General features: G+C 46.1%; 1 protein-coding gene across 3 annotated transcripts in view; it reads right to left on the bottom strand.

Annotated features, from left to right (window-relative positions):
* Nucleotides 1-1,376: 1,376 nt before the first annotated feature.
* LOC104933590 (neural cell adhesion molecule L1.1) overlaps nucleotides 1,377-14,433 on the bottom strand; it is a 44,045-nt gene continuing 30,988 nt past the window's right edge. For 2 of the 3 annotated variants that reach the window (XM_027275555.1, XM_027275557.1), the window contains 13 exons: nucleotides 6,039-6,245; nucleotides 5,547-5,617; nucleotides 5,213-5,438; nucleotides 4,209-4,315; nucleotides 3,718-3,982; nucleotides 3,503-3,625; nucleotides 3,200-3,370; nucleotides 2,975-3,115; nucleotides 2,673-2,822; nucleotides 2,432-2,563; nucleotides 2,277-2,349; nucleotides 1,894-1,905; nucleotides 1,377-1,691 (listed from right to left, as the gene is read on the bottom strand). In XM_027275555.1, coding sequence (XP_027131356.1) covers nucleotides 1,433-1,691; nucleotides 1,894-1,905; nucleotides 2,277-2,349; nucleotides 2,432-2,563; nucleotides 2,673-2,822; nucleotides 2,975-3,115; nucleotides 3,200-3,370; nucleotides 3,503-3,625; nucleotides 3,718-3,982; nucleotides 4,209-4,315; nucleotides 5,213-5,438; nucleotides 5,547-5,617; nucleotides 6,039-6,245 — 1,937 coding nt within the window. In that variant the 3' untranslated portion in view covers nucleotides 1,377-1,432. The remainder of the gene's footprint in view (nucleotides 1,692-1,893; nucleotides 1,906-2,276; nucleotides 2,350-2,431; nucleotides 2,564-2,672; nucleotides 2,823-2,974; nucleotides 3,116-3,199; nucleotides 3,371-3,502; nucleotides 3,626-3,717; nucleotides 3,983-4,208; nucleotides 4,316-5,212; nucleotides 5,439-5,546; nucleotides 5,618-6,038; nucleotides 6,246-14,433) is intronic. The other variant, XM_027275556.1, reaches the window with a different exon arrangement.

Here is a 14,433-nt window from a genome sequence, read left to right as displayed (position 1 = left end):
ATAGGTCCCCATTTTATGCATGCATCAGTATACATGTGTGTGTGTGTGTGTGTGTGTGTGTGTGTGTGTGTGTGTGTGTGTGTGTGTGTGTGTGTGTGCATAGGAGTGTCTGTGATCACATTCGACGGCGGCCCTGAGAGCTCAGCGCACTGCAGAGAGCGTGTGAGTCCAAACACAAAAGCAGATGAAGAAGACGGCTTCATATACGCGTGCAATCATCATCAATGGGCGCACGGTGGAGATATTATTGCAGATATTTGCAGATATATTAACATGTCACTCATGCACATGGCAACATAAAACATGTCAGCTCATTTCCATGAAGTGAATTATAAAAAGGTTTCTGTCTGTTGTGAACTCTCAGGGCCGCCATCGTTATCCTGCATTACACCTGCAAACAGGAGGATGATGGAGAAGTGTGTGTGAGGAGAAATGGATGGACTGACAGAGGGAGGAGAGGAGGCTCCACCGGGCTCTCTTAAGGCAACAGATCTCCCCATCACTGCAGGTTACAAGGGCAGGGATGGAGAGCATGGACAACAGCACACACACGCCACTCTTTAAACTCATACGGTAAATATAAAGTAAACAGCTGTGTAACTGCCTCAGGGAGGGGCATGCATCAGGTTTGAACAGCCTGCAAACAGCGTAAACAAAGACACGCGGAGGTGACGTTTGACAACGACGCACAAAAAAGTAAAAAACTGAAGAAGTTTATATCAAAATGACTTGAAGTGTGTTAATGAAGTAGAATGAGACTTAATGTTTGTACAAGATGAAATCACGTGTCTCTTCTCTTGGACTGGGCTGAACCAGCTGTTTGTAAATCCATCAGCACGTCTCAGTGTGAAGCTCCTTCACTCACATGTACGTGCTTTGGTGATGTGTAAATCTCTTACTCAGTAACATCTGTGGCAGTGTCCAATCAGAAAGCTTTCGAAAATGTAAACAAGGAAGTCAGCTGCAGCATGGATATCGATCTCGTCACTCCACATGTTGTTTTTATCGTTACATAGAAGATCCGATCTGTACGCAACAACCGGCGTTTGATTTCCTGACGTCTGAACGTTTGGAGTTACAAACAGCTGGTGCTCCTGTCCTCCACGTCCCTCTGTGTTTACGTGTGTGTGTGTGTGTGTGTGTGTGTGTGTGTGTGTGTGTGTAAACTTGTAGTAGAAAAGGCGAGACATCCTGTAAACAGCATCACTGCATAAATCTGTGGAATGTATTGAGAGAGAGTGTGTGTGTGTGTGTGTGTGTGTGTGTGTGTGTGTGTGTGTGTGTGTGTGTGTGTATGTGTGTCTTCTTGCACGATAATATTACAGGCAGTGGAGTCAGGAGTGGTCTGTCCCTTTGTGTTTTGTTGCAGGCAGGTAGGGTGTGTGTGTGTGTGTGTGTGTGTGTGTGTGTGTGTGTGTGTGTGTGTGTGTGTCTAGCTGGGCCGGTTCAGGATGCTCGACATGGAAGGAGCGATGGGAGGAGGCGGGACTGCGTTAACAGGGGAGGCAGGACCAGAGCTCTCGTTGCCATGGGGAACGGGTCCGCGGCCGCTGTACTGGCCGATGAAGGAGCCGTCCTCGTTGAACTGGATGTCCACGCTGTCTCCATATTCAGCCAGAGAGTCGTCGCTGCCCAGCTTGCTTTCCCCGCAAAGAGACGGCTGGCTGTCTGAGCGCTTCTCATCTCCATCGCTGAGAGACGACACAGAGAGAAACTGAACTGTCTTACACAAGCTGATGGACAGCAATACATGCTATTACATTATACTGCATTTACAACAGGTGAACATGGAGGAAGTGTTGAGTTTGTATTAAACCTGCTTCTTTCTGCCACTGAGGTACTGATTCAATGACACACCGTCACAACATGCATATTAAGAGTTAACGTCCTCACCTCTCCAGGGATCTGCAGGCAGAGCGTTAAAGAAAGAATGAAGAAGGAGAGCCGAGCATGTTAGAGCAAACAGACAAAGCATGGCAAACATGGCAAATATATTCAAATCTGTAAATAATACCATTTTATTTTTAAATGAAACTGAAGCAGTGATGCATTGTTACAAAAGCAGCACAGTGATGAGGAGGAACACTTTATCAGAGGGGTGTTAGTGAGAACATTAACCAGAGTCGATCATATTAGATAAGACGTCTTCCGTTTGAGTTCACTCAGGAGAAAACCTGGCAGCCATGAGTCCAGTGCACTCAGAGTTTATTCATCATGGTGCAAAGTGCATCATTAGTTTGGTTTGTGATGTTAGAAACATTACACATCAGACCCACCTGTACTCTCCAAACGTCTCATCTTTCATTGGCCGAGCTTCAGAGTCCACCTCCTTGTCTTCTTTGTCCTTCACTGTAGGAAAAAAACATCAACATCAAACTGTGTGTGTGTGTGTGTGTGTGTGTGTGTGTTTGGTTGTGTGTGAGTGTCTTACCTGCGTATTTGCCACCCTTGCTACGTTTGATGAGACAGAGGATGAGCAGTATCAGAACCAGCAGCATGATGGCGCTGATGAGTCCGATCAACCAACCTTGGGCGGCGAACCCGTCGTGCACCTTTGACGGCACTGAGAGACGGAGAGAGATCGCCTGAGTTCATCAATTATGTCTCTGCAGAGTTCGTTAAGGACTGATGATTTTATTAATGTTTGAAAATCAAATCAAACAAACAAATACCTGTTCCGACGGTCGATGCACTGTCTTGCCAGTAGGTGGTGTTTCCGTGGATGATCATGAGGCGGTACTCTGTTCCCGGTTGGAGGCCTGTCAGCGAATAGAAACCCGCCGTGGAGTTTAACTCCTCTGACTCCTCCCACTGACCTCCGGCTGCAGCAAACACACAAAAACAGTTTTTATTCGTCTTTCTGCACTGATGAATATTTCCGCTCAGGTGTTTCCACCTCTTATAGCATAACAACTAACAACAGCTTCCTTTTTTCTCTCAGAGTCATTATTTAGAAAAGTAAAAGCTGCGTTGCCTCCATCAACCCCATCTCTTCCCTCCACCCTCTTCCTGAGGTAGCGGACGCGGAAGCCGTGGTTCCTGTCTCGCTCTCCGGTCACCCAGCTCAAGTTGAACGTCGTGTCACTGGGAATGATGGTGATGTTTGATGGAGGAACTGGAAGAAAGGAAGATGAATAAAGTTGGTTTTATGTGAACAAAAGAAGAGCGACGACAAAGTGGAATACTGTGAACAAAGCACCTCCTTCGAGCAGGGTGGCGGCCCTCTGTTTGATGGGAGGTCCGTCTCCAGCCGAGGTGCGTGCGATCACTTTGAAGGTGTAATAGCTGTTCGGGTCCAGAGAGTCCATCAGGAAGTAATTCACGCTAGGATCACTGATGAACTCCATCTGCACCGGGCTGTTCTCCACCTCTACCGGTGACACACAAAGTCAAATACTGCTTTAGTACAATTTTGAGGTACTTGTACTTTAACTTGAAAAACTAACTTGAACTCCAACAATCCAACAATGTAATTATTGATTACCAAATTTGCAAACCTTACCCTCTTGGTACTGCACCATGTATCCCTCCAGGATGCCATTGGTTTCAACTGGAGGGGTCCAGTAGAGGATCAGTGATTTCTCTGTTGGGCTCTCGAACCTCAGTGATGCCGGAGGACCAGGAGCTACACACACACACACACACACGTTCATCAGTTAGCATCTCTTCAAAATAAATCCAGAGTGTGTGTATCCTCATTCGTTCGTTCAAACTCACCTCCCTCGGGGGTGATGAAGTGGTGCCATGGGGAGTGGGGGCTCTCCCCTTTGCTGTTGAAGGCAGCGACAGACACCTCATAGCGAGAGAACAGCTTCAGCCCCGTCACTTCCTCTGACGTCCTGGTGCCATGGACCACCACATGCCAGCTCTCCTTGTGTCTCTTCTCTTGCTCTAATCCCGCCGCCCTCTCCTCGTCATGGTGCGGGCTTCCAAGAGACCTCCGGCTCCGCAACTCCCGGAGACCCAACCTCCTGATGTAGATCTGACATGAAGGTAGACGAAATGTGCAATCAGCGTTAACATGTGCACCCGATGGAAATGTGCAGGGCCTTCACTGAACAGAGGAATGGAGCGCAGTTTTTCTTCTAAGACACAAGGTGGTGCTATCAGCCCCCCCAAAAGAAATCCCTGGTAGTTATCAAGTATTTCTGTAACATGAGCAAAGACAGCACAGCTGTACTCTGTCGACCGTACAGAGGAAATGGTACCTTGTATCCCAGCAGCAGACCTCGGACATCCTGGGCTTCGTTCCACCTGACTCTGATTGTGGCGTTCATCACATCCACTGCAATTCCAGTGGGAGCTTTCTCAGGTTCTGACAGAGAGAAACAAATCCTATCAGATCCTTTGACACGAGTTCATATTGTGGAATTTCACTGTGAATTAAACCATTAATCAGGCTAATGACACAAAACTGGCATGCGGATCTGTCCCAGCTGCCTGTCCATAATTCAAAACGGCTACTGACTCTTCACATAAAGACATTTCTCCTCAGGAAACCAGACACAGCAATTATCGTGACAAGCCGCACAGCAGATCGCCTGTTTCCGGCCATAAACACCCAACATTACTCCGATTCCAGACAGAGACACTGGATTTGACATTTTCACAGAACAAGACTTGATGTGACGCTCTGCGACGATGATTTCATACATTTTTATATCCAGACTCGTTTGTGAGGAGGAGAATTTTTCTTTCTCGACTTTCTCTGTAAGTCGCCTTGGATAAAAGCGTCTGCCAAATGACTAAATGTAAAATGGGAATTTATCACCATTATTAGCCATGAATCATTTAAAACCAATGAGGACTTCTGGGAAGGAATATGTATTATCTGACAAACCATCCAGGAAATTACAATTTAATTAGAGTCATAGATTCATGGTGCTTGACACCATGAGATGCACATTGATTATCTAAGATGGTCAAACCCATTTTGCACACCCCTGCTGCTGATAATTTCTGCAGAGTTTGCACGCAAACGTTTTCATTTCTTTTCATTTTCATGAACATGATGAAGCATGAGCGGAACGTGTCTTAATTAAAGATCCTCATCATAACTTGGAAGGTTGAGAGTTACATTTCTACCACTAAACTGTGATTATGTGTTTACTGTTGTTGATATGATTGATTTTTATTCTGACTCCATGTCCTGTGGAACTTGTTTATTGCTCTGTCACTGGAAATAAAGATCCACAGCGTTCAGGTGACGTACTGTCTTCTCCAGAGTGTCCGATCTCAGAGTTTGCCGGCGGTCCTACTCCGAGTGAGTTGACAGCCTCGACTTTGATTTCAAACGGTGTGTACGTTCCTGTGTTGTTCACCACAAACGGCGGAGACAGTACGTCAGCGTAGTTCCAGTGTATGTTCCTCCCATCAGCCTCCCGCCATGACACCTTGTACATGAAGCCTTGGCCATTATGTGAGCGCTTGTCCATCTCCTGCAAAGACACGCAGCGATATAAAACTGATTTAATTAAATCTGGTGTGCATGCATGAACACACATGAGAGCACGTTTACACAGATGCATGCAGAATCAAGTACTCACATCCCATGTGATGATCAGAATCCCTGGGTCTGCAGAATCACTGCGCACACCAGTGGGGTTACTGCTAGGAACTGGAGGAATAAGGCAGGAAAACATGGAGAGTGGTCACATTGTTGTTCTGGATTAGTCAGCTAACGTGCTGGCAGTCACTGCATTTATACAATATATGTTATTATGTCAGCCAGAATGCATTTTGTAAGAATGTACAAGTGCCACAAGGTGGCAGGAGCTGATTTAAAGTCACTGAACACGTTCCTGTGAATGTTTCAACAAAAGCTTTGTCAGGAAAATGAAGCGGTTCTGTCCAGTCATCAAACGGATGAAATCAGAAATAACTTCTAATAGAAGCTCACTTCAAATAAAAGCCCTGTGCAGTTAAAGTAAATAAAGGCCTTGGCCACTGTTGAATTAATATTAGAACAAGAATTCCTTTAACTGAGTCAAAGTAAGTGTGGGAATCAAACTTCTTGAAAGACTTTCCGCGTCACTCACCAGCTGGCGGCGTGCTGTAGTGCTCCGAGGGCCTGCTGGGCTCACTACTGCCAACCTCATTGAGGGCAATGACCCGGAAGCGGTAGGTGCAGTAGGGGTCGAGGTTCATCTGCAGGTGGTTGAAATCCCCGGGAACTTTCCTCCACTCCTCCCACTTCCACTTCTCCACTTCCGTGTGCTGCTCCTCTCTGAACTGCACGATGTACTCTGAGGAGACACGATGATCAAAGTACTTTCTGTAACGTGTTAGGACTGTGTACTGCTTTAATAAGCTCTAGGTTAGACTATTGTAATGCACTTTATGTCCGCGTCTCCCAGTCATCCCTCAGTCGACTTCAAGTCGTGCAAAACGCTGCTGCCCGTCTTTTAACTGACACCAGAAAACGTGCGCACATCACTCCTGTTATTAAATCCCTTCATTGGCTTCCTGTCCTTTATAGAATTGATTTTAAACTTTTAATTAATCCTGCTAGAGCTCTGAGGTCCAAAGATCAACTGTCGCTGGAAGTGCCCAGGTCAAAATACAAACACTGGGGTGACCGAGCGTTTTCCGTTGCCGCCTCCAGACTCTGGAATAAACTCCCCGTCGAGATGCGTCTCGTTTCTGACCTGGGCCTTTTTAAATCCAGGCTAAAAACCCACTTATTTAGGATGGCTTTTAACACCCAGTAGTATGATGACACTTTTATTATTTCTTATTCGATTTTGTTGCATTTTATTGTTTTTATTGTTTTTGTTTTTTACCTATTGTTCTCGTTATTTATTATCTACTGTAAAGCACTGTGGTACACTGAAAGGACTGTTGTAAAGGGCTGTATAAATAAAGTACATTTACATTTACTAGAAAGAACTGGAGAGATAAGATCCCCACATGTCTTTCATGATACAGATTTACATTTATGGGTTGCACTTCTGCACAAAATGTGTTTAACCTTTAATAAAATCCAGTATAGTCAATAACAGTCCACGTTATGTTTAGAGTATTTTCTCCACTTGAATTCATCAGACAGTTTTTTTTCTGCTCTTGTTAAAGTCATCAAAACTGTAATTTTACTTCACAGAACACAGCTGTGTGTGTGTGTGTGTGTGTGTGTGTGTGCGTTGGTGTGTGTGTGTGTTGTGTGGTCTGTACCTATGATGGGACTGTTGTGTGAGTGTCCTTGGATCCAGCGAGGTCACTTCTTGGACATCAGACAAAGACAGATCTTGGGAGGGGTCCGGCGGTGCTGAGGGTCCAAAGAAAAGTGTAGTGTGTGAAGTAGAGTGAGTAACTTGTACAAACGACATGTGAAGTACGTTGTTGTAATTCTGTGCTTAGCCCAGGGACACTATTGGGCATGGACTAAACTAAAAAAAAAACTTACCAGGGTTTTCAGATGATTTTAGGACGATGAGCTTAAAAATGTCCCGTCAAAGTGTAATGACGCCTAGTCTGCACTTGGATGGATTGGTAAATACACACACACACACACACAGTAGGATACCCACTACAGTGATGGATCCACCGGGCCTTTGCATGATCCAGGGAAGTGATGACCTCACAGGAATAAAGCCCCGTTGTCATCTGATTGGACGTTGTGACTTTCAAGGTGCCATTTTCAAAGACAGTGTACCTACACACACAAGTCACATTCACACACGGTCAGGATTTGTGTTATTAAACTTCTTCTCATTTACAAAAACTTAAAATTTTATAAAAATAAAACTCTTCTTCACATTAAAGGAACTAGGAGTGAAGTTACGGTAATGTTTACTTTGTGTGTTTACATGAACCATGTCATGTGAACCATGTCATGTTGTGTTATGAAACATGTCAGGTGTGTGTGTTGAACCATGTCAGTGTGGTGGTTTACATGAACCATGTCAGTGTGTGTGTTTATGACCATGTCACGTGTGTGTGTGTATGGAACCATGTCAGTGTGTGTGTTTATGAACCCATGTCAGTGTGTGTGTATATGAACCATGTCAGTGTGTGTGTATGAACCATGTCAGTGTTGTGTTTATGAACCTGTCAGTGTGTGTGTTTATGAACCATGTGTGTGTGTGTTTCATGAAACCATGTCAGGTGTGTGTGTGTATGAACCCTGTCAGTGGTGTGTGTGTGTATGAACCATGTCGTGTGTGTGTGTATGAACCATGTCGTGTGGTTTATGAACCATGTCAGTGTGTGTGTGCCTTTGAGTGTGTGTGTTTACTTTCATCTGGCGATGATTCCTGCAGTTTGTATTCCGTCTTTCTTCCAGACGACCTGTAGTCGAGCAGCTGAGGGTCTTTTTAGAAGCCGCAGTCGAGCAGAGCACGGATCCCGGAGCACACGAACGTGCCGCGGCTCGTCATATGACTGTTGGTCTGATGGGGAACAGGACAGGTCACTATGTTGCAGGGTGTTACACAGAACTTTATCGATTCAGGTACATGTGGTACTATTTCCTCCTGTAAATCTGGGATGACTTCCAGTCGTTGGCAGGGGGCTTGGTGAAATAAAAGCCTGTGTGACTCACTGTGACCTCCAGGTGAGCGGTGATGGAGATGTTGGTGTTCTTGACCATGCAGGTGTACGCCTCCCTGCACCTGACTGATGTCGGACATTTCGAGGACCCGTTGGTCAGCAGGGAGACTCGAGGGGTCTGGAAAGCAGAGGAAGGCCGTCCTTCCCCTCCCTCAGAGGACACACACCACACATACTGACCATCAGCCACATTACAGTACATCAATCAGACGTGTCGCTGCAGCTTCTCTCATCTTTCACCGTTTGTTACCCAGCAACAGTAACTCCATCAAGGAAGTGTGTTTCCAGGCTCATCAGTAAATGGATAGACCCGGATAGATCAATAAAGATCAAAACCACTGAGAGAAGTGTGAGCATGATGTTTAAAGCCTGTTGAAGCTCTCACTAGGGAGAAGCATACTTTACTCACTGTGTGATGAAACTGGATGATTTCACTTTCATCTTAAAACATGTTCATACTTTATCTCAAAGCCTTTTGAGTAACTGGGTCTGTTAAAATGTTTATTACTCATATCACTTTAAATCAGACACAACAGGTGCAAAACGTTGTCATATCAAAAATATAAACTCATATTTATGTGCAGTAGTGATTTGTCCCTTCCTGTCTGACAGTCTGTCCCACGGTGAAAATGTTCATTCATTTCTTCTAAAGAGCCAAACAGGCTGTTGCGTTCAGGCTCTGGCACGAGGCCACCTGGGGGCGCTTGCTCCATTTAAAGTGAACCTGGCTGTGTCACAGAGAATGAAACCTCTGTGTGTATGTTTAAACATGATCTTATGTTATGTCATCTTACAGCCTGGTTTTGTTATACACCTTGTTATACGTCTGCACATTACCTGGTAGTTTTGATTCTGCCCAGCTGTACTTCTCTTTTTATTTTTAAATATTATTGTGTATTATATTTATTAGCTGTTTATAAGTTTTATACTTGATTTTCTTTTCCTTGTTATGTGAAAGTCGTGTTTGGCACAACGACTTTTCTGGTTTATGATCTGGTTTTACTCAACAGGAGTATCTGAGCGGTCTGTCTCTGTCTCTTCTGTTTTTATACGTACTATATTTATTTCCATGTGTTAAGGAACAAAGTGGTGGAACAGCTCATCTAAATGTTCATTCAGGTGCGCCTCTAGCAACTCCCTCACATAGATTTAACGACTTTTCAGACTCTTCATTAACCTGTGGTTGGTTCAGGACTGTTGGGGCCTGAGCTACAGGTTAAAGGCTGCAGTCTTGAGTTAGTGCTCATGTTCAGTCGGAGTCTCAGGCAGCAGCTGAGTGTGAAGTGGAACATGTCTCACCATGTGAGTGGTGGTCGTGGAGAGCCGAAAAGGATCCAGTGCAGCATGGACGCTCCCGCCCTCAATGATTCTTGTAGACACTCCTCAGAGGAATGATCTGAGGAGGGAGCTCTGACAGACAGGAACAAACAGTCAGTAATCGTCAGTCAGTCACATGCTTGGATTCAACATTGAAACAGGCGGCGCGACATACCTGCCACATAGAGGCAGGTGTTGAGGAGGATGGAGCCGTGTTTTGTTGGAGCCTCGCACTGATGACCCGCCGTGGTCAGCATATTCAACGTCTCTGAGGATCAACACGCCGCCGGAGACACTCCAGACGAGGATCTTCACACCTCTACACAGTGAGAGGAGAGGAGGAGGAGGAGGAGGAGGAGGAGGAGGCAGGAGAGGAGGAGGTGAAAAGGTTAAAAAACAGAGTTTAACAATCGGGACATTGGTCATGAGTTTTGTCACACAGCAAACTCAGAAAACAAAGAAATGTTTGAACCAGAAGAACAAAGCTGTACTGCCTTCTTTCTTTTTTCTTTTTCTTCTTTCTCTTCTTTTTCTTTCTTTTTCTTTCTTTCTTTCTTTCTTTTCTTTCTTTCTTTCCTCTTTCTCTGTCCTTCGCGTTCGTTCTGAACTAAAGCATCCTGTTTAATTCATCTCATCTTTAAGAGGCTCTCAGTGATAGGGCCTGAGTGGAGACGGGAACCAGCCGCTGCTCTTCCCGAACTCTGTCCGTGCCATCGCTTTTTGAGTTCAGCACTTCCGACGCAAACAGTCGAGTTTGTTTGTCACAGTAATGAAGCCTTATGCTTGAAGTAAACAGAACCTCTTAGTCAACCCGGTCCGTTACAAACAGACCGTACCTGTGATGGCCTGGCCGTTGATGCTCCAGGTGATGGTCGGCATCGGGAGCCTTCAGCCTGACATTCAAGTCGACGTTTCCCCGAGCGCGTACAGCAGGTTTGGAGACTCCTTACCATAAGGAGCAGCTACGAAAGACAGTGTAGTTTCTTTAGCTCAGTGGCTGCTGTGTGGTGCTGCTTGATGTTGGCTTCTTCAGCGTCTTACCTTCCACGGTGACGGTGAAGGGTGAGAGGTCGAGCCTGGTGTGTTGGAGGCCTGACACTCTACTCTCCGTCGTCTTCCAGGGTGATGCTGTCGAAAAGTAGAGCCAGCGGCCGTGGTTTTTCCTGTCGGGCACTTGATCCGCCAGGCTGACGTCTTTCTTCTTCCATTCCCCTTTGGACGTTCGGTCTTCACGACACGAGGAGAGGAGAAAGGAAAATCAGGAAGAAGCGAGAAACACTGAAGGCAAACTGATCTCGCACGGTCGATCGAGACGATATGGAGACGACCGTGTTCATGATGTTAATATCCTATTTTACATTATACGCCATGGGAGACGGAGCTCTCAGGGGAGGAGGTAATTAAAGCGGACACAAATTAGCAGAACGCGTTCGTCACAATTCCACATATGGAACAAATGAACTACGAGTCGACCCGCTGATGTTATGAGCTCAGTAAACTAGTTGTACTCTTTTCCACAAGCTTGATGCTCATTTCGTAAATCATGGTTAGAGTCAGACAGACGTGAACAGGGGCCGTTTCAGGGCGTGGCTGCCTTTTGAGACGCGCTGACGAGGCTTCTCAGTGAGAATGACCGAGTGACGGTTGTGTCAGAACCGGAGCTGGGCGAGTGGGTATGTAACCGGGCTTCAGCAGGGTCTGCAGGTGTGCAAGGTCTGCACACTGCGGATAATTTCCCATCTGTTTTACTGTTTGAAGGAACCAGCTGTGGTGGACACACACACCACCACACACACACACACACACTGAGATCCTTACAGGCTTTGGGGAGCACCGAGGGTGATGCTTTGCTCCCTGAGGGCCAGCACTGAGGTGTGGGTGCCGGTGGGGAGGAAGAAGGGGCTTTCTTACCATTGCTGACGTCATTGACTGGAAACACCGAGAGAGGGAGAACATCATGAAGAGTTAAAATAACAGAACAACCTGTCAGTCAACAACAAACCACCAAACAGCAATCCAAAAGTACAAAGAACTGAACATTTATTGCATTGTAGTCAGTTTTTCCTTCAGGGTTCTCGGTGAACTGCAGGAGTGTTATCAAGTGTATATAACACTCCAGCGTGGGTCCCCAATCTCATCTCCAGCGTGGAGAACCTGGAAACTGATGGCTGACAGGGAGACCTGCACGCTGGGCTCATTCAGCTTAGGTATTATTTGTGTGTTATGTTTACTGTGTGTGTGGGGTGTGTGGTGTTGTGTGTGTGTGTGTGTACTCACTGGGGCTGACGGTGAGGCTGACAGCGCTCTCAGGTGAGCATGGTCCTGGCTGCTGCATACTGGCATTGCAGATTGTAGTCGTCCCTGCTGTCGATCTTAGGAGATTAGAGAAGTACAAGTTCTCCCGCTCCAGGCCGACCGTAACTCTGTCATCTGCTTGATGTGAACCATTCCTGAGGCACAGACACACGGAAAACATGAGGTAAGAACGACGGCAGGAGGGCTGGATATTAACGTGCATTGTTTGTTTAAGTGGCTCTGAGACGCGCTGCAGACTCTCAACATCTGGTTAAAAAAACTGACAACTTGAGAGGGATATTTCATTCAACAGGCAGAGAGAGGAGGGGGGAAATTATAAAGAGCCAAAAAACTTCAGCTGACATCGCTGCATTCATTAGTTTTGAGTGGAAATACTCTGCAAGCAGCGCCGGGTGATGCAAATCGCTCCCACAGGGCCTCAGACTGGAGTGACGCCGTCCATCTGTCCGTCTGTCTGTCAGGCAGAACGGCAGCTATAAACCCACAAACACTGAAACACCACTCACTCCCGTCCATCAGTGGATGTATGGCAGGAGTGGAGCTCTTTGGAGGATTGGCAGGACAGGATGATGCTTTCTCCCACGTAAGCTCTCTTACGAACTTTTGTTGCTTCGGGCGAAACCGATGAGCTGAAAAACACAAACGACAGATTTCAGTTCAAACTTCAACTTCATCACAGATTGATCTCACTGCAGACACAGCCATGATGATCTGATCTCTGTGCTGTATTTTACAGTGTTTTCAGTAAATGATGCAGCGTATCTGCAGAGTCTGCAGTGATCAGAGCGTCAGAGCTTTTTTATTCCAGCAGGTTGTTACCATCGAGCGTACTCTGCACAGAGTGGTTTCATACTCTGAAGCTGCGTGTTTTATTCTTCAGATGCCTGTACATTATTGATCATAGGAAATGATATACTGTATGGTAGGTTACTATAAGGATCATAGCTGCAGAGGAGAGGAGGGCCTAACTTTTAACAAACAATGGATTATTCATAAACATAAAGGGAAACTTCAGCATCCAGTGAGATTTTGTGTTACGTCGCTCTCTACCAGCTGCTTCTACCAGGTGAGCACTACTGGGACGCCGCAATATGAATTAATATTATTATATTCACCACACACACCACACCAACCACACACATGCCGTTGTGTAGAGATGAGTGTGAGTGATCTGCACGCCATGTAAACTGCGCCTTGGAGCAGTGGTCCCAGGAGTTGAACTGGCACCTCTCCAGCTACCGGTTGAGCTTGGACTTGACCAACACCAGTCCTATGGACTGAGCTTCAACTGTGTCTCAGGACGTACTCCAAATTGGGTCCTTGAATTTGAGGAAATTGGGCCTGAAAAAGTCCTTGAATTTGTTGGTTACACTGGTGTCATGATGCATTGGTAGCAGATGGCTGTTCACCATGAGCCGGGTTCTGCCCACCGTTGCAACGTGCTGCTCCCATGGAAAGTGTCATGAGATAACTTTGTTTTGGCGTTATAGAGACAAATTACATCAAATTAAAATGAATGAATGGCGGAACGTCAACATGTTAATGGACAGTCGTGGTCGGTTTGATAATGCAAGATCGTTATAGCCTCTGTTTTAGTCTCCACCCGCTCAATATAAATTCACTTAAAAACGTCCTTAAGTCCGTCTGTGTGCTTGTTGTGCTCACTAGAGAGTCTGCATTTGCCTGCTGCTAAATAACAACAGGGCTGAAAGACACTAAAGAGGAACTGAGAGGAACAGATGGTGCACACAGTGTAGTTCAATAATCTCAGGGGGTGGCGCCCCCTTTTGTTACATGTTTCTCTCTATATATATATCTTATATATATATGACCCAATCAGCTGAACGACGCTCCCTCCTCTCTGACAGCTCTAAACAGTCTGGACTTCCAGCTCCGCCCCTCACGTTGGCAAAAAACCCATGCACCCTCCTGGCAGAGCAGAGTCGACATCACAGCTCTGTCTCCAGGAAATGGTTGCCAGGGTAACAAAAAGAGATGAGAGCGGACAGAACAGGTGGCCCCAACGTTCCCATCGCTCATGAGTGATCCCAAGTGTGTGTTGTGAGAGACAGACATAGATTTGTGTTTAATGACGTCTCTTATGCATGATGATCAGCACATCATGTTGGACAAAATGTGTGTGTTGTGTGTTTTGTGGTTTTGTGTCTGCGTCGACTACGCTCCACGATGACCTCCACGGTTTTGTGTCCATGGCCGTCCGGGGTGTTGGAGCGTAGCAGAGCGGTAGCGGCA

This window comes from Larimichthys crocea, unplaced genomic scaffold, assembly GCF_000972845.2.
Source record: "Larimichthys crocea isolate SSNF unplaced genomic scaffold, L_crocea_2.0 scaffold148, whole genome shotgun sequence".
Taxonomy (NCBI): domain Eukaryota; kingdom Metazoa; phylum Chordata; class Actinopteri; family Sciaenidae; genus Larimichthys; species Larimichthys crocea.
Note: the sequence above shows the minus strand (reverse complement) of the source record. Positions and strands in the feature narration are given on the sequence as shown.